Below are 26673 nucleotides of genomic sequence, written 5' to 3' on the forward strand. Positions count from 1 at the left end.
ATGAAAGATAACTGCACAGATTAAAAACAAGTTCAGTCTGTAATGCATTTCTATGACATGATTTAGACAAATAGCTGATGAAACCTTCCTCACTAATATCCCAAACAGTTTTGTTCAGGTTTTCACCATCACTGAAATGTTTTTTCAACTCAGTTATGGTGCAGGATGAGATAAATGCACTTATGCTAGAGGTGACAGCAGGTCCATATAAAGAAGCATTATGATTGGACGTTTTTATTTATTTTTATTTTTTACAATCAGGAGAGAAATCTGAGTAGACACCTCTCCCAGCTAGTCCCAACTCTGTTAAAAAGTTCAAATGTACAAAATATAATGTTTGGAAAGTTTATATTCTCTCTGAATTCCCCCTATGATGCTGAGAAAATAAATCAATTCATATTGCTATGAAATCGTATTTTTGCAACTGGTGACATTCCAAGCCTTATCAGTTATGAAGACTATAAAATCCTCACCTTAGTCCACTATTCCAGCATAGAGGCTATCAGCCCATTCAAGTAACACAGCAATAATCTCTCTTCCACTGAGAATAACTTTTATTCAAAAGGCAAAAATTGGAGTTAGACTTTTAGGTTGTGGGCAAGGCACTCGCAAAGTGAGCAAATCTATTTTTGCTCACTGAACTAATTTAATGTTTAAGTGCAACAAAAACACTAAATTAGCCATGAAGATCATGCGTATCCAGCAGCTTTCACCAGACATGATTGTGACCCAGGCCTCTAAATACAGAAATATTTAAGTCCTAAGGAACCAGCTGTCTTATTTTCTGCTTCACCAGAAGGAAGTTCTGTTTCCTTTTGATCAATCATAGAAATATCATTTGCCATTATAATAAACATTTATTAAAATACTATATTTTTAAGAGTTAATATATGGTTTCTTTCAGTAATAAAATATGGAATACTCTTTTTTCAATGATATTCAGACCCCAAAACTTAAAGAAGAAACATTCATGCTCAAAATAGATCAATGTACAGCACTAGGTCAGAAATAACATCTCTTGATTAAAAACCCAGGATCTTACTGTGAAACTGTACATTGACCAACAATTCCCTTTTCCCTTTTATCCATGTATTTCATTTTCAACATCTGGCAGTGAGTGAAATACAAACCCGGATTACTGAAGCAAATCTAATGGCCTCAGCGTATTTGTTACAGTCTATCCTTCCGACAGACTCTAGATACTTGTCTTTCAGAGACGGATCGCTCCGTGTCTTGGATCAGCACCATTTCTTAAGCATGCAGGGCACAGTAGAATATCACATTGCAATCCTGGGTATTTCATGCCTGGTACTTCATGCAGCATCCTCTTTGCAAGTCTCCATGTCTCCCTCAGTGAGGCATATGCACACACTTCCAAACGAACAAGCTGTATTTTCCAGAAGGTTAAAAAATGAGATGTAAAATGACAATATGGTTAAAAGAAAGAGCTAATACAGTCAAAAGAAAAATATCAGTTAAATATATGATACACTCTGAATACAGAAATATACTTTTTTTAATTTAGTAAATCTTAACTGTTCATATTAACATCTGAACTATTTGTTTTGTTGCAAATAACCACTTTTACATACAAACAGAAAAACAGAGATAAAATGTTTGAGCTTTATACTGCTATGAATTGCAGTATATGTACTTTCGGACAATAACAGAAAGGAAACGTACCTGCAGTCATCCCCTCCTGCACTAACCACGTATCTATCTCCACTTGTAAATCGAATATTAGTTAAGTGGGCAGAGTGACCTAAGAATCGTTTGTGTTTTGCCTGGAAAAAAAACAAACAAAAAAACACACAATAAAATGACAGAATGTAAATAATCTATGTCCTTGTAAATCAGACCAAGTATGCATGTTTATCTACTTTTTTATTCTTTCTTATATTTACATCATTCAGAATGTTACACAGGTTTTCAGATGTGAAAGATGTGAAGAACTCCCACTGAGCTGCAATAAAGATTAAATTGTCTCCAAATGAGACAGTATCTGCAAATTGGGAACAATGCTCAAGCTAACACAACAATTCAAAATATATTTTGTCACACAATTAATGTCTAGAAACTTTGTATAAAATCCCTAACACTGAAAATATGATTTTCATTAGATGTGTGCAAACTGATTATGCAGTATAGTCTCAAACTGTGAAAATTAACCATGCCAGTATTAGTGAATTATTTTTTTTTTTTAGTAACTATGCAAAAAACAAGTTCTTACAAATTTTTCGGGACATGGGAAGTCAAACAGTTTGACCATGCCAAAATCATCGCCTGTTACAAGATTGATTCCCGAGTGAGAGACACAGGCACAGTTAACATCAGCTTTTTCAGCATGCCTGGACCAGATTCCAATTACTTCATCCCCTAGAACACTGAAACAGAAGAGCAAGAGATTATTTTGAAAACTTCAGGAAAACAGCGAACAGCTTTTACTAATGTAACAGGTTTAAAAAAAATGTCATTTTTACATTTTATTCTTAGACATAAAAATCTCTTTTTTTGTAACTAATGTTTATAATATTCTATAATTGCTTCTGAAATTTATTCAGTCTTACAATTCCAAGAATATTGTGGTCCATGACCACACTAACCAGTCAAAGAAGTATTAATAGTACTAACAACAGTGCGGAGTGACATTTGCCAAAAATGAAGAAAGACAAAAAAAGAATGCCATAGCACAAGAGTCGGATGAATAAGGTTTAACTATGAGAGAATAATAATAATAAAAAATAGAATTAACAGGAACATAAGGAGAATATAACATTTTCATATCAATTAGATGAAAAGGTTGCTTGAGTCCAATTCATTAATATGGGGGGGAGGGGACAGAGGAAGAAAATAAAGAATTGTTCTAAACAGAATTATCTTATGATTCCCAAACAGACATTTATAGAAAACTTCATTTGCAAAACCTTTTCCAAAGTTGCTTTTTATTCAGCTGTGCTTACAATGTATGGGCTGCCTTACAAGAATGCACAGAAATGTGCATTCTATCACTTGTTAGGAGGTGTATAATTTGACATTTTTTCTGTGATTTTTTCCCACAGATCAGAGCACAGTATATTATACTCAAGAAAGAATTTTCTACTTCAAACATAACGAATTGGGTCAAAAAACATACATTTCTTGTTTTCATATCAAAGAGGTGACAAAAATGGATTACTGGGGGGGGAGGAGGGGGGGGGCAGGAGGGGAACAAAAAAAAACAGCAAAATGGTTCAGAGCCCTCTGAAAAATTCATAGTTCTAGCAACAAAATATTTAGAATTAATACTGTTTAAACTGATCCATACATGTATGGATCTCAAATTTTGCCTGAGACATTATTGCTTTGCCTGCAAGCAATAATTGAAAGCAGGCAAGGAGCCGAAAATTAGGGAAAGGAAATTAGATTTGCATAAAGTGTAAAATAATAAATATAAAATGTATATATTTAAATATATAATAAAATATAATACGCTTTCATTCTTCACAAAATTTCTAAATCCATTTTAATTAACTGTAGTAACTTTAAGGTATTTTGAGGTACTTTTGTACAACTTTTGAAAACATATTAACATATTTTCATATCATTTTCATAATTTCATATTATTTTCATATTAACATATGAAAATGTTAATAGCAGTTTTAGTATACACATAGCATTAATGATATACTAATAAAACTCAAATTATCAGTCTTGTGCTATCTTTTCTTGTTTTTAATTATTCTAGTTTTCCCTGCACTCCAATCGTTATTTTGCATTATGTTGCACCCCAAATCATTATTTTGGGGCAAAAACTGCAATTAGTCCAGGCAACTTGCACAGCAGAATTAAAAAATACTGAGGCTGCTATAGATATGATCAAAGGAAACTAGAGATACATAACGAATAGAAAGGCACACTTAAGAGAGATCAGTTTTTATCTGATACTTTGACCAGTCAAACAGCTCATGTTCTACCAAGAGAACATGCTATGCACTTTGTTTTGCTGTAGAGTACCTACCTGATATGTTGCCAGAGTATATGGATGCATTTAAAGAAGGTATTTGACTGGATGAAGGGATGAAATATACTTTTAAACAGTAGGTGCTTCTGGAAGTTGCAAGCATTTTAACAGGTGTCAACCCGTGAATTGCTTACCTTGTCCATGTAGCCCATGTTATTCTGTCAATGACAGCCTGGTCCACAAGCTGTTTTCCTGAAGGCACTTCATAGACTTGCCTTTTGTAAGACCCAGTAGAGACCTTTGAAATGCGCACATACAACAGTTCATAAGAATTTAAAATAAATGAATTTATTTTAAATGATGAGGTTATAATTTTAAAGGGTTTTGAAAAGTATTTTCTTGATATTGTCTATTCATAAATCATCTTGCTCAGTGAGTTGAAAATCCTCCAAAATCTATGCAAGTATAAAGCATCAGCAAGAAAGAGTAAGACATATTCAATTTTAAAATGTCTAATCGATAAAATGTAATTGAAACATCTCACATTCTGCCCATAATATTAATTCTGTCTATACGTTGTGTATTTTGTCATGTATATGTGAACATAAATAAATAAAAAAGGCACAAGGCTGGAAATTCTAACACCATGGTTTTGATGCTGCTCTGCGAAGGCTAGAACTGAAAAGAAGTGCAATGCTACCATTCTTGTCAGGGATATGAAGTATTCACAGTTCCCTGAGACATAATGAATGATAGATTGTACTCCTTCCTTGTTTAAGATAACCCATCTGCATCTGGGAAATAGAAAGGCAGGGGAAACCCATTACAGTGATTTTGAAATCTGTTTCTTCTTTCTATGCTTATTTCTTGTACTTAGTTTTCACAGAGACTATTTATGTCATCCACTTACCACTAAAATAAAGTAACAGTCTAGTGACAGTAACCTACTACTCTGACACTTCATTACAAAATTGAGTAGTTGTCAAAGGAGAGTAGTTACACAGTATCTGTCATGAGTACATTTGCTATTCAGTATCTTGAACAACAAATGACTGATACCTGGAGATAACAGCTATCTGCAGAGAAGTCCATCTGGATCACGAAACTTGGGATATCTTTGCAATAGCTGACTCGATTTAGTGTGGGACCCAACGTCAGATCATAAAAATCCACTGCATTTTCACTGGAACCGACTGCTAAGTAACGAGAATCTGGGCTAAACCTGAACAGATGAAAGAGTTTATGAATATATATACTTGCAGTAAATTGTAATACAGGTTGGCACTTACAATAGGTGTAATATAGGATTTGAGAAACACAGGTTAATTTGTGTTTCAAGTTTATGCTAACCAGAACTGAAGAGAAAGGTGGAGCATTCATGATTCATTTATCTAACAGAAGGAACAGTCTTTTCCTCCTTTAAGTAAGCTTTTACCTGACTCAGGAAATGGAAGCAAAGTTTTCCTTCTGCTGAATAAATTCCTTCTAATAAACCATAACTAAGAGCAAGCTGACAGAAGAGGCATTTCCATTGCTTCTGTGATGACATCCAGTCACCTTCTGTAAACCTCTGATCTCACTTTACCTCCTACACATCATCTTACCCTGTTCGTTTTTATGCCTACTGATACGCCCCCTGATTAGGATGGTCTCTTCCTATTTTTCCATTTACTTTCCCTTCCCTTTTCATTTTATCTAACCCTTGTCAGTATCACCTGAGACTCCACCTGCTGTAGAGGGCCTGTTTTTTGACTGATGGCTATTTCTTAACTTCATGTAGTTCATCCTTTCTTTTTATTCCTGGTAGAGGAATAATCAAACTCTGTAATTCACTCACTAATTCCAGCTCTGAAATGTCATTGCAATGCTCCTCAGAAATACACAATGAAACTGTATTTTTCAAAATCAAAAGAATACGAATTTCTAGAATACTATGAACATACAAAGCCATTAAGTTTTCTGACCTGATATCTTGGATAGCTGATCTTCTGTCCCTTTTTTTCCCCCAAATTTTCAAAGATGTCACAAGCAAGATAATAAATTCTCCATTTTTCATGCCAATGGCTACCATATCACCTTCTGGGCTGTAACAAACAGTACGAGCTGCATGCCCTAAGCTGACTTTGTTCAGCATCTTCTGTGAAGAAATAAGAATCCAGAAAAGTAAATGTCTCTATCTGTTCATATTTCAAAAGTACATTATGCTTCATAGTATCAGATGAATTATTTTCAGAATACATTAAAAAGCAAGCTTTGAATCCTCAACACCACCACACGTTTAGGATATTTTTTTCTTTTTTACAAAACAAGAACTGTTCTTCAGCACCTACCTTTTCAGCAATATCCCAGAGTCTTACTGTGCCATCTTCTGCAGCAGAAAGGAAAAAATCTCTGGAAGGATGTGTTGCTAGGCCCCAGATTGGTCCATCCATATGACCATTAATTAGAATGTTACATGCAGCATTTTTCTCTCCAACTTCAATTATTTCAGCATTTCTTGTGCCAACAAGAATTTTTCCCTTGAACAACAGTGGAAGAATTATCTATGATATAATACATTGGCTACTCATGATTATAAAAATAAAAACCAAAGCTATAGTTAAGTCAAGGTTTGCTTAAATCAAATCAAAACTAATTTACTTCTTAAAATCATCTATGATCTCCTAGAGTACAAAGAGGTAGATAAATCATGCACCAGTGGAATTACTGCTTGCAAGTCAGATATTTGAAATGTGGAAAAGAATAGAAAATAGAAAAGAAATCCTTAGTCCTTAATCAAATATGTAAAGAATATTAACCTAATTAAGACTAAGACCTCCTAAAACTTTTAATTCTTAAAAGTCACATGTAGACACCTTGCAGCCTAACATTTAATGTCAAATACTAAGAGAAAAAGAAAGCAAATAGTTTGTCATATTTTTAATGCCATAGATCAACCCATGGATTATAAAAAAAAAAGTTTAAGTCATGATGATTCCTTTACCTTGCCTCTACAAACAGAGCGAACACAGTCCGTCATTTGTCCTGTCTCCAGTCTGAAGGCACGACAGCGTTTCAGCTCTTGATCCCATAGTTTAACTGCTCCTCCTTCCTTTGATCTATTAAGAAAGCAGGAACAACAACAAATGTAACAGCTGGCACAAAAAACTCAATGAATACACGAAAGAGCTATATAATTTAACGTAATTTATTGTAACTGAGGCATTTAAATCTGTTTTAAATCATTAAAGAACCATTAGTTTTTACTGAACAGGTGATGAGCCTCCTAGCTAAGCAAGAACTACTGATTCAAAGTCCTCACTGTACTACTTTACAGAACAAGCTCTAAGATGGTCACTGCTAAGCTTAGTCTGAATTAGTATCTCCTAGGGAATTTGTCTAGTCAAAGGAGCAGTGAAGTATGTGAACAAATTGCCATCTTATTATTAGGACAGGCAGCAATTATCAAAATATAGTTGAAGGAAACAGGATATATATATGTCTTTTAACACATTTGCTGTGAAATAAATTGCAAAAGATACTAGAGGAAAATCATGTCTCTTCCAGTCAATGGAAAAAAAATAAGTACAAGCAGCTCATGTGGGATGACTTGCACTTTGGCTACAATTCAGCGATCCAAAGGTGACTCCTCACAGCTTTGACATCTCAGTCAACTACTCCACATTAAAAAGTATGAACCAAAATCATTTTTAGAGAATACATGTGCTTGCAGAAGCAATAAATAAATAAATAAATAAATAAGACTCACGGCCTTTCCTTGCCTCCTGTAACAATCAAGCCATCTCTTAATGTGGTATACATTGTGAAAACTGGTCCGTTGTGAGCTTTGGCCACAATTCGTATCAAGACATGATCTTTCCAAACACAAACATCTCCACTGATAGTACCCGTAAATGTCAAGTTATTCTGAAAAGAGGAAAAATATACTAATCAACTGATTCTGAGTAAGGCAGGAGAAAAACATTCAGAAACAAAGATCATCACCATTTGCTTTTAGTCTAGATTGCTTTTTTGTATGCCTGTGTAGGAGAATTAAGACACGTAGGGTCAGAACAAGCTGCTATTGCTTTGTTGAAGTCTGAAACACATGGTTTCTTATAGCTAATAGGCTCTACATTGCAGAAAAAAAAATGCAGTGACTTAAAATTCAGCTATAGTGTTATCTGTTTTCAGCTTATTAGGTGTGCACAAATGTTGTTAAAGATGAAGACCAGGAACAGTTTTGACATTCCACACAAACAGGTAATTTGTACCATCTTGCTATATGTATTATGATTACAGTAACTAGTAGTTTATGAAGAAAACAGCCTGCTATTAACTCATACTGTAATTATCTGATTTCCTTTTTCTCTGCCTCCTATTTTTGGAAGGTAATAAAAATAACAACCTCGTGTATTTAAAGATAACTTATTAGTACACACTGAAAACCATCAGAAACTAAGGAAGAATCCTCAAATTCAGTGTCCTGTATAGTATTTTATATAATATGCATGTGTTTGACAAGAACACTTTCCTTGAACTGGGTGACGCTGATGTTCTACATCCTTATTTAAAGGGGGTGGTGGTGGTGGTGCCCCTGATGAACGAGTAAGTAAAAGAGCACTGGAGATAAACATGGGGGCAGATCCTCTGACCATCCTCACGACATAACTGTTGGGCTGTTTTTAACCTGTTTTAGAGCACCTGAACCAGCTCCTCCTGAGACAAAAGTCAAGGAATAGCAGCACTTCCAGAACTGTTCCCTACAAGCAGTATGGAAAACGCACCAGGTGTCACTTCATTCAGGTTGCGTATCTTTTTTACAAAATGCTTCCAAGTTTTGCATCCTCAGACAACCTCATATCATGCTCCAGGACATTCAGCACGAAGCCCAGTTTATATGCTAAGAAGCATCCCTCCATAATAAAGTTCACTGAGGGTTCCAAAACACCAACTAATGCCTGGGCTGTGCATCACTAGCACCTAGCATTTGGAAGATAACTTCTCACTTTGTAGGAAGCCATGAAGCTCTGAAATCTCCTAGATTAGATGATAAGAAGAAATTATTTACTCAGAGGGTGGTGAGGCACTAGAACAGGTTGCCCAGAGAAGCTGTGGATGCCCCATCCCTGGAGGTGTTCAAGGCCAGGCTGGACTGGGCTTTGGGCAACCTGGTCTGGTGGGAGGTGTCCCTGCCCATGGCAGGGGATTGGAATCAGATGCTCTTTAAGCTCCCTTCCAACCCAAACCACGCTATGAAATCAAAGGTACCTAAAGAGACACCACTGTGGAAAACAGGTAGTCTTACAAAAAAATAAAACCTCCAGCCATTTACAGTTTCAGAAGTCTAAATCAATAGTACAAATTAAGTCTGGACCCAATAGGCAGGTCAGAAAGCACACATGCAATAAAAGAGAAGGACCACTTCAAAAGAAAGCTATGGCCATCTGCCCAGCTGAAGAAATGAATACTGCTCATTCAAAACAAGCCCTGAAATGGCAAGGATGTGGAACTTAGCAACAAGGCCTACAACTGTCAAAAACAAAAAGCAAAACAAAACCCTACTGAGGTCATCTAACTGTCATAGATGTTAATGAATGCCCCAGGTCAGTGCTGCTCTCAGATCACTCATGAGTAATAACGCATGCAGAATAGAATATAATCACCCCTAGGTTGGCATAAAATTAGCCTTAGTTCTACTGTTGGGTTCCCACAGCCTACATAGTCAGCTTTGTTGCATTTGGATTAAATATCAACCAGTGTCTTATCAACCCAAAGCACCTATAGCTTGTTTCTTCTGAAAACAAAATTATGTAAGAATTTCTATTAGTTGATGTTAGTTCTAACTAAAAGTATTAGAAATGCTAAACTGATTTTATAAAACAACTGACATACTTATTAAGAGGTTAAAAAAAATCACAGTTAAAACTAATAAAGGCAGAGAAAAGTCAAGAAATTTTTGTATGTATAAAGTAGTTCGTTAAGGTACATACAGCTCCAAAAGCTACAGACAGCATTGTTTGCATTCGTGCATCTTCTATGGAACTCAGCAGCCCTTTTTTACTAAGAAGAGCTCTTCCAGCCAGTGTCCAGAACCTCACGTGTTTTACTCCCACAGAAACAAACTGGGTATCTGAGTCTGGTCTGAATTCTGCTACAAATATACGCTGGTTATGACCAGCTCGGCTGGCAATTTTGGCACCTGGCAAAAAAAGAAAATGGACTTCTTAATGCACAAGGAAAAATATACATTTATAGCAACATTTATTTGTTTATTCATTCTAGAGAATGATGAATCATACAAGAGCACAGAGGAAGGAAAAGTAAAAACTGTTCCTAAATTATGATGTAAATGTTAAAAAGTAATTTAATAAGAGCCAGTAGCAAGGTGTAGCACCTAATGAAGGTGCCATCTACATATAATTTTCCTACTTAAATTTTTCTACTTTTTAATTTTTTTACAATTACTTATAAAAAGATTAGGAGCTCAGATCCAAGTAAATATTCATCTCCTCTTAAATTCCTAGGAATCCTTCGAAAATCACATACTCTGAACAAATTACAAGAGACTAATGAATGACTTCTCTGGAAATTTTGTCTGAAGATACTTCATTTCTTTCTATAGAAAATGCAGAAAATGACTGTGTTACATATGGTCTTAGATTCAAAGGTAATGCTCTTCCAGTCTTTCCAGAGTTATTAAAATCAGACATTTTGATCCATAAATATCAAGGTTTCTCAATAATTGTATTACCTGAAAAAGACATTATATTACCTGACCTCCTGTGCTATTTAGCCCTTTCTAGGGAATACACATCTTAGCTGCCATGCTCAAGCTGTATCAGCTTTTAATGATGAGTACAGGTATATTCTGACTGAAATGGCAGTGAATTGCTGCACAGGCTTTTGCCTCACATTTTCACATGAGCTAAGACTGCATAAATGCACAATTTGATCCTGAATCCAGCTACACAAGCTGTAAAGGATCATTTAAATTGATTTGGTAGCTTATTTATAAACTTCCGAGAGATACTAGTCAATCAACAGAAATCTCAAAAGAGACAGCAAATAAACCAGTAAGACTAAAGAATCAATATTAAAATCTGGGTATGGCTTTGACAGATAGGAAGGAGACAACCAAATTGCTTTATCCTAAATCCTGAACTTGGATCAAAGCCAACCTGAATAACTGTAGTATAACTTAATACAGAAATAACATAGTGGCACAGATGAGCTATACTGGCATCACATTTCTGCAATTTGCAACTTTGGCGGGATTATTTTAGTAGTAAAACAAGTTATCAGACTTCAGAAGATAAAAGAACAGAAAATAACAGAACAATTTATCTGTGAGCAATAAAGACATTTATAAAGGGTTTTTAACAAGCAATAAATAAATAGCTGAAAGATTTATATATTTTAGAGGAAGAATACATTTTTCCTTCATTATTCTAATTATAAATCAGAGAACTATCTTCGTCTTTATGTAACAGTTCCAAAGGAGGTATATTTAGCAATTATTAAAACAGATAAGTACATTTAGCTTACCTCTTCTTGCACAGTGCATAGTGCACACCATTTATTGTAATAATTTTCTATCTGCTGATACATATACGTTGTAACTGTCTTTGACTCAGTCCAATACACTTCTAACAACATAAATCCATTCTACAAAAAACAGTCACTTTCCTACCTTCCTGCCACTTCCAAATGGTAATGGTATGTTCGGGATCCAGCCCTACAGAGAGCAGCAGTTTGCCAGTGGCACTGAAACTGACTGAGCAAACTCCCTTTGAATGGTAGCACCGCAGTACTGATAATGTCTGTTTGTTCATTGCATCCCACACATGAATAGAAGGAGCTGTAGCTACACAAATATATATTAAAAGAAAAGTTAATTAGCATATGTATTGAAAGTGTCTAATGATTTGCTTACTGAAGCGATTATTATTTTTTATTAATAGGACAAAATTATTCTGGTCAGATGAAAAGAAAGAAAAGAAAGGAGATTTTGGCCTCTGTTTGGCAACCAGTTTCCTGCAAACAGGATCATTAAGCCAGAACTAAGAATTTGGCCTCATTATACTACTGGAGATGTAAATGTTGCTTAATGTGTAACTGGTTTTCTGAAGCACAGCAAACGCTATGAAACATGGCAAAAGCTCTAAAAGCAAGCTGTTTTCTCCTGTTTGCTTTTTTGTTTGTTTGTTTTTTTCTTGAGTAAAAGGTGTCTCAACATGCTAAATCAAACCTCTACAAACAGTGAGTAGACCATCAAGAACATAATTTCTAAGTGGGGCTTTTGGACAGCTGATAGCTTCTGTGAAATCAGGTTACAGTACAAGACCAGAATCTCCTTTTCTATTAAATGGCCATCTGTCTGAAATGTATGCTCTCCTAGGAGAACGTCAGTTGAATAATCAGCTTGCTTACTAGTGTAGGAGAACTAGAGTATTTAATTTAGTTTGTATTGTTTGGACTGTAAGCTGAACCACCTTTCTCTGCTATTAATGTATGCTATAATTCCTATTATGGTGACAGGTAGGGTCATTGCATTTTCCAAATGCAATACCTTCTCCAAAGATCTTACAATCCAAGTATAGTTTGCAATTTCTGAGCAGCACCCAGGACAGTAATAGTCTCCCTCAAACATCTTTCCCTCTAACCTCAAGTAAATCTCACTGCCGAGTCAGGAGGTTACCGGTTGCAGTCTTAGACCCAGATTCACATAAATTAAAATCCATTTCAGCTCCATGCTTTATTTCTAATTAGCTAAATCTAACCCTTCAAAAGGACCCATACAATGGGAAAAAGTACGTACAGGGACTTAGATAAAATTTTAGCCACATGAAACTAAATTTTCAAGCATAATTCCACAACTGTTGCTAAACAGTTTTCAGAATGATCTCTTAATTTCTTCTGTTCCCCACAATTTTCTCACATGGCACTAACATTTCTTGATCATTGCTATTTGAGAGGTACTACAGCATAGTATATATATGCCATTAAAACAGAAAGGGTTGTCAATTAGTGGTACGCCTCAAAACTTTCGACAAACTCCCTGCTGTTCTCACAGAACATTGAGGGAATGGAGAGCTTTGAACTGTTTGTTCTTCTCTTTGGTAAAATGCTGTGTGGCCCCTGGACTGTGTACCTCCCATATAACCTCAACTGAACATTTTCTCTTGGGTGACAGACAGAAACCTTCATCTAGGTATAACTAAGGAATAATAACTGAGCAAATTTTTCAGATTAAGACTTAAAGGACAGAGAACACTGATTCTTGAGTCCTCCTGCTTGACTGTGCTCTTCTGAAAGTCTCTGTCTTGACCTTGTGTCCTGCTGGTGGAATACCAAAGCTACTGAACATCTCTCCAAAGAGAGATTTTCTAAGACATTTTCCTATTGGGAGAAGTGAAATAAAGCTACCATGGGCTCACATCACAAAAAATATCTTCAGTAAGATGAAGCAAATCTATACCAAGTCATTACGAAATTTAATTTCCCATTCCAGCCTATGACCAATATCACTGTTTCAAGAACCTGTGCATCACTGCAGAAAACAGAAAATGGTAACTAAAAAAGTAAGAGCTATTGGTAAAAGGGGTGCCAAATATCCATCAATAAATTTAAAGTGAAACTATCTGCATCTTTATAATGAAGGCAGGCAGCAGCTTGGATTCCAGACTAATGGTTCCACAAAGACGAAAAAATAAAAAGTGCCGATTTCAGGAAGTGACAACAGAATTTCGTAATGCACAAAGGCTAAAACTAAAGTTGCAATCAGAAAAGGGCAAGTGAAACAGGGAAAGTCTCCAGGCATTACATACAGCAATAGTGATTTTTTTAAATATATAAATAAACAACCATATAATCACTGATTCTTTTACATAGTTGGTGCGGGAAGGGGTACCTATATTCTTCCTCCCATCCTTATAGCAAGCACAATTTGGCATATTTGAAAGAAGTCAACACACATCAAAATGCCATTATACATCTGTTCTTCACAGAACAATCTTTTGATGCATATGAAGATCGTTATATTTTCTCGGTATACATGAACACGCATTTATGCATCTCTGGAGATGTGTCACAAGACAATTATGGCTGCCCAACAATGAACTCAGTCACACATGATGGTGATGAAATTTTTAGATTAGTTGAAAAAAGACATATTAATAAAAATAGCTCAATCAAGACTGTCAAACTGTCAAAGACCCAAAATGATACATAAAAAATTAAACTGACACCACAACAAGCATTTTAGATCGGTGGTAATAACTGCATGACAATCATACATAAATGTGGAAGTGCTTTATTCACTCAGTCACCTAGGCCTCCTCAATGGAATATACTTTGAAAATGCATATTTAAAAACTATTTTCAATTAAGTATCTAAAACAATTGTTAATTGTCAGCCCCAATACATCTATAAAACCTGCAAGCATACAGAGCAATACTACAGTCATAGTATGTATTAGAACTCACTAGTGACTGGGCAGCAAGGGAGTATGTTACAACAGAAGAGTTTTTAAGTGTATTTTAACATTTTAATTGCTTCTATGTTTAAGATTTGCTGAGCTATTGTGGTTTATATTCAGTGCTAAAAGTAATAGGACTGATCCCAGGTTTGAATATACTAAAAATGAATTCATATCACTTATTGTTCTATAAAGTCGTGATGGCTACTAGATAGGCTAACTTCACCTGAAGATGTTAAAATTTTATTTCCCTTACCTGACATATCTGCTGAGTCTCCTGTAATGGAAAAGCAGCAGAAAAATAATTAGACCAGAAATAATATAAATGCTAAAGAAAATATATGCCACATTTAGTGTAATTTCTTAACACACACCTTGATGTCATCTCCTTGCATTGCAGCGGCACCAATACTGCATTTAGTGCTAAATATGATCAATTACTGATAAATGGTGATCGCATCAGAACTATGAATTACTATAATTAATATATTCTGATTTCCATTTTGAGTTACAACATAAAACTTTCATTTTGGTGTATGTTAGGTCTCTCTGCCCAACTCTAAACAATAAAAAAAAAAATTAACATGTTACTGATGTCTTAACAAATTAAGTAGAAAAAATGCCATTTGTTATTCTCCTGAGAAATAATGTTTGAATCTGATTCTGGAAAGTAGCAAATACACTCAGTGATCCTCTACAGGAGTGATAAGAAATCAGGATTATAGTTTCAGCTATTGGGAAATATTACTGAGACTCTATGAAAGAGCATTGTAGTTTAAAAAATACTTGAAGCTAATATTTCTGTAAATCTTTTGAAAATTTGAGTTATGGTAATGAAGATGCATTTGTGCAAGTCATATTAGTAGGACAAATAGAATCAGTTTAGTATGTTCTTTACGAAGTATTTGCTTGTTAATGTCTGTTTGGAATCTAACAACCAAATGTTGTTCAAAGATATTTTGATTCCAGTTCGGTTTTTAGATGTAATTCTTTCCTTATAAAGTGTTTTGCAGTTCAATTTTTAAGTGTCATCTGCTCCTGATTTGTATCCCTTAATCCACATTACAAAAGAATTTAAATTGTTCTACTGCTAGTTGCTGTAGAAATGATTACGAAATTAAAAAGAATTAAGGGTCCTGTGTTTCTTCATGAGTAAACTGAACACTGAAGAAAACGATCCATGCAAAGGACAGATTTCTACATTATGAGTACATTCTTCCCATATATTCTGTCTTATTAAGAAATTAATCCAGACTAAGAAATATGCTGCAAAAGCAAATAATTTCCTATAACAATAAAAGGCATGTATTCCTGCAAATATTCTTTGCAATGAAACCATAGGTAAAAATCTGCAGATAATTTTTTCTGTTTAAATTATTTCTATTTCTTTAAATTGATGTGAGGCAGGAAACTCACGAAGAAATTCAGCTAGTCTAGCTAAGTAGTTACTACTATTGATAAGTCAGTTTTAATGAAACATGCACTTAAAAATCCAAAAGAAACAGGAAAGTAGGTAATAAACTCTGACCATATTTAGATGAAATACTGAAAAAAAAATCTACAAAAAAGTTATTCTGGCTAAAACAAACAATGATTTTCTTTGTGTTCTATGCACTAAGGAAAACAATGTATGCTTAAATCTGCTAAGAAACAACTGGAAGTATGAAAACTGCTGTTGGGTTGTAGGACTATAAAAAAAATTACGTTCATCTGAGAAATTTAGAAACAGTAGTACTCAAGCTATGCAGATACACAGTGGTGTTTTTTATTATTATTAATTTGGTGAGTTCATAGTTCAATTGTAATGTTCCTATGAAACATCTGTTTTTTTCCCCAGAAATCTATATTTATCTGTAGGAAAACACCCTTAGGGTTTGGGTTCTGTCTAGAATCTTACAGCTACATATTAACAAAACACTAAGTAGGATTTTAAACCTGCCTGATGAGACAGAACTACATCAAATGACAACTATTTAAAGTATTCTGATTCTAAAAAAAAACAAACAACCAACACAGGGATAGCTTAGTTAAGTCTCTTTGGAAGGTCTATGGTTGTTTGGAAGGCCTAACACAAGCTGTTAGTTAAATCAACACAGACTAATTTCATGGGGCTTAAAATTTCTTTAAAAATAATTTTTCATAACTATGCAAACAAAAGATAAGCTTTCTTTCATACCTGAATGTTTTTGTTGTTGTTGTTTTTGTTTGTTTTTAAACTTCATTAAATTACATTCATATAAACATATAAAGAGGACAGGTAACTGAGTAACACTCATACAAACGGAGATAGCATAATCAAATACTTTTGTGATTTACCATGAACTCACAAGGCCCTAATTGCATGCTCTTATGTTAATGTCTTTTTACAAAAATACAAACATACCTACTTGGCCAGTTGCCACTATGTTGGTAAACTTGGGGTGCTGATTTACAGTGAGGCACAAAATATCATCATTGTGTTCTTGGTAAAAAGACTGAGAACCTAAGATAAAAAACATAAAAATCCAACTTTAATTAAAACATACATAGACACGCTTATAAACTTGTAAGACATGTATATAAACTTTATAATATTTGTTAGAGAAAAATATTATGGTGGTGTTACACTTTGGAGCTTAAAACCAGCAAACTGAAATCCCTATTTTTTTTTTTATCTTGATTTTAACACATAGTACTCAATAACTCTGAACTGTTCCCTAAACAAAGTTTTACATTTACATTTCATTTTAGCAGGCAAGTTCCAGAAAGCTATTGCCAAAATAATCAAATCTTTACTTCCTTCAAAATTCAGTTAGCAGAAAGATTTAAACATATAGAGCTTGCTTATGCAGATATTAGGAATTATCTCCACAGACTGCATCTTCAGCAACAGCAAATAAAACTATTACTTTTCCCATCTAATTTTATTAGATTTAAAGCATACCAGTAACTTCATAAACTGTTACTCCATATATGATAAGAAACATTTTCCTCAAGTAGGTTTTCTCTTACCTGTTGCCACGTTATACAAGATCCCAATAGATGCAGTATGATATATTACATCGGCACCATCGTTCAAATAGTGCACGTTGTTTCTGCAGTCCTTGCCTCGGTACCCAAATACTAGCTCCAAAATTAGATCCTAAGAAAGATATTTAAATCTATTAGATAATGAAAAACTTAAGGGAATTATGAATTTTGTGGTCTTTTCCAGGATTTTATTTTTCAAATATGTCCTCATGAAAGAGGAGTTTAATGATGTCACAAACAAACAGAAACTGAGATCTTGCCTATATTGTCAGCTTAGAAACCCTGGCCCACAATCTAATTCCACTTGGCAATTAGGAATGTTGAATTACCACTTAAAAAGTCTGGAATATTGGTGACAAAAGATCATTTTTTTATCCTAAAAGAAGCATTTTGTTAAGTCATAAAAAATATTTTAGTTTATATAAAAAACTGCATTTTTCAAGGTGAGGTGAAATTTCCACTTCAGATTAATCACAAGTGAGTACATTTACTTGAATTTACTAGGAGCCAAAAACATTATGAATATATATACATGTGCATATATATATAACTATTTAAACATAACTGTTAATAATGAATTTAAAAATTTTTAAAGAAACTTCAATAATTTTTAAATAAGAGATTTTTTATTAGTGACAATACACCCACTAAGAATAAATGGTTATCTGAACAAGACATACTGTTTTCTACATATTGCATTTAAAGGGCTTTATTCTTAATAAGAATGAAGCCATGCTCCATTTAGTTTGTGGGAGATGAAATATTATTTTTAGGATTTACCAAAATGAAAAAAAATCCTCTCCCACTTTTTTATTTACTATTTCCATCTTCAATAAATTTTAAATGAAACAATCATTTAGCATGTCCACAAATGTGTTAATTTCTGTCAAAAAAAAAAATTAAAAGGAGAGGGAGGAGAGATCAGTGTGCCTTTTCTTACCTCTATAGGTCTCTTTTTTTTCCCAACATTATTTGTCTGAAGTTTCTCAGGCTGTGGCAATGCCCTACTAACTGGTGGTCTGAAACAAAGAACTGTGAATAAGAGAAGGCTGTCCGTCACCCATTCCATACTAACACAGTACCTTCTAACCTGCTACTGTACAAGAAAAACTCCTAGCACCAGCCTGCTTAACTGATATTTGCATCTATCTTTAAAAGAAATGCCTTTGTCAAGGGAAAAATAAACAAACAACAAAACAAAACCCTTTGATTTCAGAAATGTTAAATATACTAAGTTTTTTGACAAATCTTCCAACAATCCACGAGGTTAATGAAAAAGCTTGTTTTTCAATGAATTACAATTGATCTAATGTTCTTAGTTTTTAATGCTGTATTCTTAAGGTATTTCTTTCTTTTCTGTACCTGATTACTCTAAATACTTGAGATCATACCTGCTTCCCACAATGCTCCAGTAGACTCTACATTTTCCTGTTGTAACACTTGGTAAAGAATTCCAGGTACACCTATCCATTCATTCTTACATCAGTAGAAGCAAGTTATTGAAGAACATTTGTTTGGAAACAAAGCATTATCAACCAAATGCATGATTATTAGCCATAACTTATGTTCCACTGTTCTGAATACTCCAGATTTAAGAAATCTCAAATAGATATGCCTGATAAATCCCTGTAGCATTTTTCAGATATGTTCAACAGTTTACATAGAAAGAAACATAGAAACAAATTTTATTGATCAAAATTAGGCAATTATTCCTAGTAATCTGCAGGAGCAAATTGATTCTACATATACAACATATGTGGCCATGGGAAAAAAAAACTGTAAGAAAAACACTTAAAAGGAATAATTCATTTAAAATTAAAATCTATACATAGATGCAGTGAAATCCAGATGACTTAATCAAGGAGGTAGTGATACAAACTAATATACATAAATCAACACATCAGCTCTCTTTCATATTCCCTTTTAGTGTGAAGTAATTTACCTTTTAATTAGATCTTTGTTCAAGCGATGACTTTGATGCAATTAAGCACCATGCTATTTCTAAGAACAATAGATGATGATTTGCTTATACACTATGTTTTGAACTACAGTTATTTCAGTTATTCACATAAAGCTCATTTTCTGAGCCTTATTATATTCTTCTCATTTTCTGAGCTTTATTGAATTCTTCCACTTTCCTTGTCCAATTTGAATACAATTCACAGGTTTATCTTATGACAAATAAAAAACATCTGTATGTATTATAATGCAAATTATATCGCAAATATAAATTGTGCTCTGAGATACTTCAGTTACTTCCTCTATACTTGAAAGCCTACAAATACTCATGAAAAAACGTACAAAAGAAAACCACATGTTTACAAATTTCTGTCTGCTAAAAAAAGTCTGATTGCCCGATCACCCAAACATGATTGAGTTTAATAAAACTGTCTGTGTAAGACATAGCCAGAAATAGGTCCTTGAAATATTTAATTCAGCAACATAAATCCAGATTCTATAAAATGTAAAATCTTAACATTAGAAAACAAATCCAGATGTAAAAATAAATATTTTACATTGGATAGTTAACACAAGGCATCTTTTCACAGGGAAGAAATATAAGGTGTATGAAACACATAAAAATCAGTTTAAAAGGATGAAATAATTAAAGATAAAAAGACTGAAAATTCAGGTCATGAAAGAAAATAACTAAAGCTCATGTTTCATATTTAATTTTGTATTTCATATTTATAAATATGTACAAATTTTATTAAGAATAGCAAACAGAACACTAATTGAAGAGATTCATAGAGAAATACTTCTATAATTTCAAATAGAAGGATAGGCTAACATTTTTTTTTTTTTTTTTTTTTGCTACTCCAAAATTCTTATTCTTAGAGAACAGACTTGTAAGATAAACTTGCAGTCAAGGCTAAAGCTAGACTATAAGAACACAGGTATGAAAACAAGTCCAGTGTGGACATGTACAAAAGGTCTCCTCACTTGGAAACAGATACTAAGAGGTGACAATTATATTCATTCTTTCTCTTCTGCTTTAAATATGTTTCGTGAGAATGTAAGCACAGACTTCATTCTCAGAGATCCTTGGTTAAAGATCTGTTTTTCCTCTCTGAAGATGCCAGTTAGAAGGAATTTATATACATGAATCATATTCACAATATTCTTATACAGAGATCAATGGGGCTGAACAAACCAAGGGAACTCAGTCTCTACTCATATGTCTTGCCCTCCAGACCCTTCACCATCTTTGTAGCCCTCCTTTGGACACTATCTAATAGTTTTTTATATGCTTCTTTCAAAACCCGCACGCAGTATTCGAGGTGAGGCCGCACCAGCGCAGAGCAGAGCAGGACAATCCCTTCCCTTGACCAGCTAGCCATGCCGTGCTTGATGTACCCCAAGATACGGTTGGCCCTTTTGGCTGCCAGGGCACACTGTTGACTCACATTCAATTTCTGTCCACCACAAACCCAGATCCCCTTCTGTGGGGCTGCTCTCCATCCTCTCCTCCCCTAGTCTACACATCACCCCGTCCCAGGTGCAGAATCCAGCACTTTTTCTTGTTAAACTTCACATTGTTGGTGATTGTCCAAATCTCTAATGTGTCAAGATCTCTCTGCAAGGCCTAGAGAGGGCACTCAAGGGCATCAACAACTCATCTCAACTTAGTATTGTCTGCAAAATAACTCAGTAGACCTTTAGGTCCTACATCCAAGTCATTTACGAAAATATTAAAGAGAACTGAACTTAAAATGGAGCCCTGCAGAAACCCACTACATGGCCACCACCCTGACGTAACCCATTTACTATAACCCTTTGAGCCTGAACCATCAGCCCACTGCAATATGCAACCGTTCACCCACTGCAATATGCATTTATCTAGCTATATGCTGGACATTTTGTCCAGAAGGATATACTGCGAGGAACAGTATTGAAAGCCTTGCTGAAATCCAAAAAGATCACATCAACCTGCTTCCATTCTCTCAACTTTCAGGGATGAGGGGAAAAAAAAGCAAAACTACTCATGTACTGGGCTACATCTACATAAGCTCATTGGCCAGTGCAAAAACTAAGGAACATATCCGATTTCTGTCAGTAATCTCAACGTACAATTTTCACGAACACTCTTGAATCATTACTGGCTCTTGAACATCTCTTTTCATTTTACTTGATGTGAAATTCCCAGCCTTCCCAGCTATTTCTCAGATTCTTTCTCCTGTTCTGTCTTACCACCACTCCTAGCATCCTTTCTTCAAGTCTGTCATAGTACAACAGTATTACCACTATGTGTGATCAAAATTCTCACTTTTTATTTTTTTAAATAAAGAAACTACATTTTTATTTATAAGTTTCTAAATCATCTATAGAAAGCATTCTCAACAGGTCATAATGTCTATCATATTAAGCAAATATAGAAATAGGTCATCAGGAAAAATATTTGATCATATCACAGTAGATGAGCAATTTCACTTGCAAATAGTCTGATCAAGATATCCCACACAATACAGATCTCCTAGTGTCACATGGAAGCCCTCTTATTGCTGTGCACTAATGAAATCCAGTAACTATCCAATTAAATAAAACCACTGAAGTGCATGAACAAAAATTCAAGGACACATTCTTTATGGGGAATGGGTTCTCCGAAAGCACTTAAGTGATACAGAAAATAAAAATTTGCCCTTATTCATTCAAGTAAATGAAGATAGAGAGAGGGAAAAAAAGAGGAACTAATACAGCCCAGGTCCAATTAAAAAGCTAACTAAATCTAACAGCTTCATTAAACCTCTTCTTTAAAAGAGGTAAATTTGCATTAAAGTTCCCCTTTCTTTCGTAAAAAACTCCTCTTTTTTTTTTTAATATATATGTTTGGAAATGTCACTGTGTTTAATATAGAATATATATATATATCCCAGAATATTATCAAGTAACTTTTTTTTTTTTTTTTTAAAACGGATATATGTAAGAAGTACTGCTTAACACTGAATAAACCCTAGTGTCTACAATCATTGAAGCTAAATGGAAAAATAATAAATAGTTCTCTGGATATCAAAAGTATTTAAAAATGCACAGAGTTAAAAAGTTAAATGAATTGCACGTACCCATTATTATATTTATCTTGTTATTTTACAGCTAGGAATTCTATTTAATGAAGTATACCTAATGATTACTTACTGAAGTATATCTAATCAAAAAGGTTTCTAGCAAAAAACAAATCCAGCTGTCAAAGACATATCAAGGACTAAAGAAAATCATACTGCCACCTTATTCCACTGTGAAGTATAAATATCCAAGCCCACAAAAACACCAGCACAAATGTTTGGGCAAAAATCCAAACAGTACTGAAGAAAGGAAAGTAGAAAAAGATACACTACTCTTGCAGTTCCAGAAAGTCTTCATAGCTGAGAGAGAAGCATAATTTCTAATACTTGTCAGACAGCAAGGAAATCTTTAGATGCGGCTTCCTTTAGATTACATTTCAGGCAGTACATGGAACAAGAATGTCAGATTCTAGATCTAAGTCATCTTGCAGAAATTTCTCTTATTACCTTGAACAGCAGACTAAAAGAAGCATATCATTAACTAAAATCACTTTTTAAATTATTAAAAATTTAGTAGCAAGAAAGCAAATTAAGATTTCAGATCAAAGACAAGAGACAGCCTTACCATCAAAAAAAAAAAAAAAAAAAAAAAGATCTGAAGCAAGAAGTTCAAATTCTAGAGAACTGAGTCCTATTCTCTTAGGACAATTCCTAACCATCTAGCTATAAAAACAGTTTTATTCCCATCCCTGTTTAGACCTACCAAAAAGAAAAAACACTAATTCACAGAAACACTATTTTTTTAGGAGGAACTATGCACATCCTTCATTTGTCAGAGGTCAGTGCTATTTGACTACTCTTGCAAAGGAATATAAATATCAGACTAAGAAAGGACTTCACAGGTCTGGAGAGATTCAAGGAAATGGAAAGGATGCAGCTAGAACAGCAGAGGAAATCCCTGTAATGAAGTGCTTTTGAAATAAAGAAAATGAAAAGTAGGTTCAACGGGTTTTCCCCCCCAAAAAAAACCAACAAAATAAACCAAGCCTAATAGTAACAGGGAAGTTGATGACCATATGTCATCAGACAGCACTGCAGTAAACCTGAGTGATGAGACTGCTGCTGAGCAAGCACGCTCCATGCGAAGGCTGTGTGTAACCTCTATCATTGGAGGTCAGTGCAGTTTCACAGATGGGGAAAAAGAAGATGGAGCAAAATTGACCAATCCATTTCCTGCTCACTCTAGCACACCCCCAAATATTCTATGTTTTTGACTGATGATTGGCAACCCAGCAAGACAGTCTTATTACTATTACTGTTGTTCTAGGAATTCATAAAAAAAAAACATAAGGAGACCTTCAACTCATCACCCTAACGTTTGACAAAGAGCACTCAAGCCTCACTTACTTCCCATCCTTTTTTTCCCCTCTTTTTTATTTCCTTTTCCCTTCATTTATGACCCTGCAAGACAGGGGAAAGTGAAAAAGCAGAAAAATAAAATACAGTAGAAAAGCATAAGAGTAAGAAAAAGTGTTACAAATTTCCCCCCCACCCTCCAATAAAGCAGTAGAAACTGAAAATACATGATTCAGGCACAAGTTTATGTTACTGGAACCAAAAGGACTGGAAGTGAAGATTTCTCTCCTGCATGGATCTAGAACATGGCCTTTTTCTAACATTGCTGTCTGCTAATTCCTTTTGATGGAATGGGAGAAGGAAATCATCCTTGTGTTATGCAACTGCTTGTAAAGAACATCTGTACTTAAAGTCTGTACAGATGGACAGACACACATACAGGTTGATACCTATCCTTAGCCAATCATTAGCGTTGACACATTATCATACAGAAGAATGAAATGAATAAAGTTGCTAAGAGGACTTGACAATTTACACTCAGTTACATATATAATTTTTTAGATGTGAGATAAGTACCTATCTACAAAACACTAACTATAGTGATTCAGAGCAGTGGAACTAGAATGCTAACTACAAACACATATGTATTTTTTCTCCAATTAAATTTCAGGGTGCCAACTTGGGCATTTAAAAGCAGGAATGTTGAAGAACACCAGAATATATTTTCCAAGTGCTTTTCTAAAGTTTCAAAAGATGAAGGTATTTTTAACCTGCTAGTTATATGCAGAAACATGACTAATACAGCACACGGTGGTCATATATTTGCAAGTACAAGATTGGCTGCATGCTCAACAATACGTGCAAAAGATGGTTGGGAGAACACGAATAACATTTTGGGGGTGAAGGCACTCATGAATGGGGTCAGTTTGAACATGTGGAAGAAGGGGTCTAGCCATCTATCACAAGGGAAACAAATACCTCAGTAATGGCACTTCACTTTCAACATGACAATAGAATCAGTATTTATACATTATTTCTTGTTAGGAGACCATGAAAAAAAAGAATAATAGAAGCAATTTGAAGCAGCTTATGAACAAGAAAAAATCCGTTTTTCATGCTTTTTGAAACAATTTCAATATTATCAATATTGCTACCCACTTAACTTGTATGGTGATATTGCACTTCACTGCCTGCATTCATTATTGATATCAAGTTTCTAAAGTCATTAACTGAACAAAGGATGGTCATCTGAATTTTCCTTTTCTGAGGTTAACAAACTACCACTGGTTCTTTGAGTTCTGTGACAACTCATGATAATGTCAATTACAAAATGTATTCCTGTCTTGAAAGTTAATGTTACTGTGAGCATGATTTCCTAAAGCAAATTGCAGTTGCTAGTACAAATGAAAAGCCCCTTCCTGTGAGGGTCACCAGAGACACACATTGGGCAGCTTGCATAGAACTTAACAATTGATTTTGCACTAGTCTTCAGCATACAGTGACTTTCACTGTCCTCCCCAAAAGGTGCCAACAAGTATGAAGTAGAGAATGAATTTAAAAAGCAAGGAGCTTTTGCATTTACTCTTGGTAATATTTTCAAAGTCACTTGTGAAACTTTAGACATCTGATTTCCATTAGAAAATAATGAAACCTGGTAGTTTTAAAATAAGGTCCCTAACAATGATTAGTCGTCATGATTTCCACGTGCCCCGTGAGTAGGAAGTTGCATTTTGTATACAGCAGTGCAGATGCAGGTAATTTAATACTTCAACACTTAAGTGACACATACACCTTAACATGTCAGGTGAACCTGTTGAAACAAGTGTAAAACCATCCACACTTGAGGTGGGAAGCCATCAGCTACGAACTGGACCGAGTGCTAATTTATACTGTGCTAAATAGTATTACAAATTATTATTTGTAAAACTTAGACATATTTAACGGTCCCTGTAGTTAATTTTATATTGGTAGGTAAAGAAATACCTAGCTTAATATATTGAACAGAACTATAACACATAAATACACAGTTTGTAAGTAGCACAGTAATATTCTGAAGAGTAATAGGTGCACGGTATAGCACCCAACATGACAGATGGCTTTTCAAGGAAAATGAAAAGATGACAGTAAAATATGGAGCAGAGAGCAAAATAAGAGCATTACCTGGAACCTCTTTTCAGCGGCAGGTAAGAAAGAGAAAAGGATTAGTTATACAAGCCTGTGTGAAAGCTAAGTGTCAGTGAATTATTCATAGAAAGAATTATTATTATTAACCTTCAAATTTGTTTACTTCTTTCTAAACACGGGAATTATAAATTCATAGGCAGTGTAGATCTATTATGAGTACAGATAACTCCAATTTATTTAAATTGGAATTATGAACAGGTACTGGCATGAGAATATAATTCTAGTAATAGTTCCTACTGTAAACAGAAAAAGAAAGCAGAAATAGACCCCAAAAGATGTCCTTCCTATAGTGAGGGGCCCAAAACTGAACACAGTATTTGAGGCGTGGCCTCACCAGAGCTGAGTACAGAGGAACTATCACTTCCCTAGTCCTGCTGGGAATTTCCAATACAATCCAGGATGCTATTGGCCTTCTTGGCCACCTGAGCACACTGCTGGCTCATATTCAGCCAGCTATTGACCACTACCCATTTTTGCATGCATTCTTCATATACAAAAAAAGACCTGAAGACAAAAAATAAAAATTGGAAGCAATTTTGCCACAAAGCCTGGTTTTGAATTGCATGTGGGAGTAGATGCAGAGCATCTAAAGAAATTTCAGAAGATGTATAATACACAGGGATCTTCCCATACAAGAGATCTTAGCCCATGTACTGAGTAATAACACCTATTAAGAATACATGATAGGAATAACTATGAGAGAGAAATGCTTTCAAAGGTTTTA

General features: G+C 34.6%; 1 protein-coding gene across 2 annotated transcripts in view; it reads right to left on the minus strand.

Moving 5' to 3' along the window:
- Nucleotides 1-1262: 1262 nt before the first annotated feature.
- Nucleotides 1263-26673, minus strand: part of EML5 (EMAP like 5) — a gene marked incomplete at its 5' end in the record, with an annotated part of 100225 nt that continues 74814 nt past the window's right edge. The window contains 15 exons of one of the 2 annotated variants that reach the window (XM_084286969.1): nt 1263-1387; nt 1684-1784; nt 2231-2384; nt 4135-4238; nt 5000-5162; nt 5905-6077; nt 6271-6459; nt 6924-7038; nt 7689-7846; nt 9913-10121; nt 11613-11786; nt 14657-14677; nt 16784-16882; nt 17392-17521; nt 18350-18428. In XM_084286969.1, the coding sequence (XP_084143095.1) occupies nt 1351-1387; nt 1684-1784; nt 2231-2384; nt 4135-4238; nt 5000-5162; nt 5905-6077; nt 6271-6459; nt 6924-7038; nt 7689-7846; nt 9913-10121; nt 11613-11786; nt 14657-14677; nt 16784-16882; nt 17392-17521; nt 18350-18428 (1906 nt within the window). In that variant the 3' untranslated portion in view covers nt 1263-1350. Of the gene's footprint in view, nt 1388-1683; nt 1785-2230; nt 2385-4134; nt 4239-4999; nt 5163-5904; nt 6078-6270; nt 6460-6923; nt 7039-7688; nt 7847-9912; nt 10122-11612; nt 11787-14656; nt 14678-16783; nt 16883-17391; nt 17522-18349; nt 18480-26673 lie in introns of both variants that reach the window. The other variant, XM_084286968.1, reaches the window with a different exon arrangement.

This window comes from Netta rufina (assembly GCF_964035555.1).
Source record: "Netta rufina genome assembly, chromosome: 5".
Taxonomy (NCBI): Eukaryota; Metazoa; Chordata; class Aves; order Anseriformes; family Anatidae; genus Netta; species Netta rufina.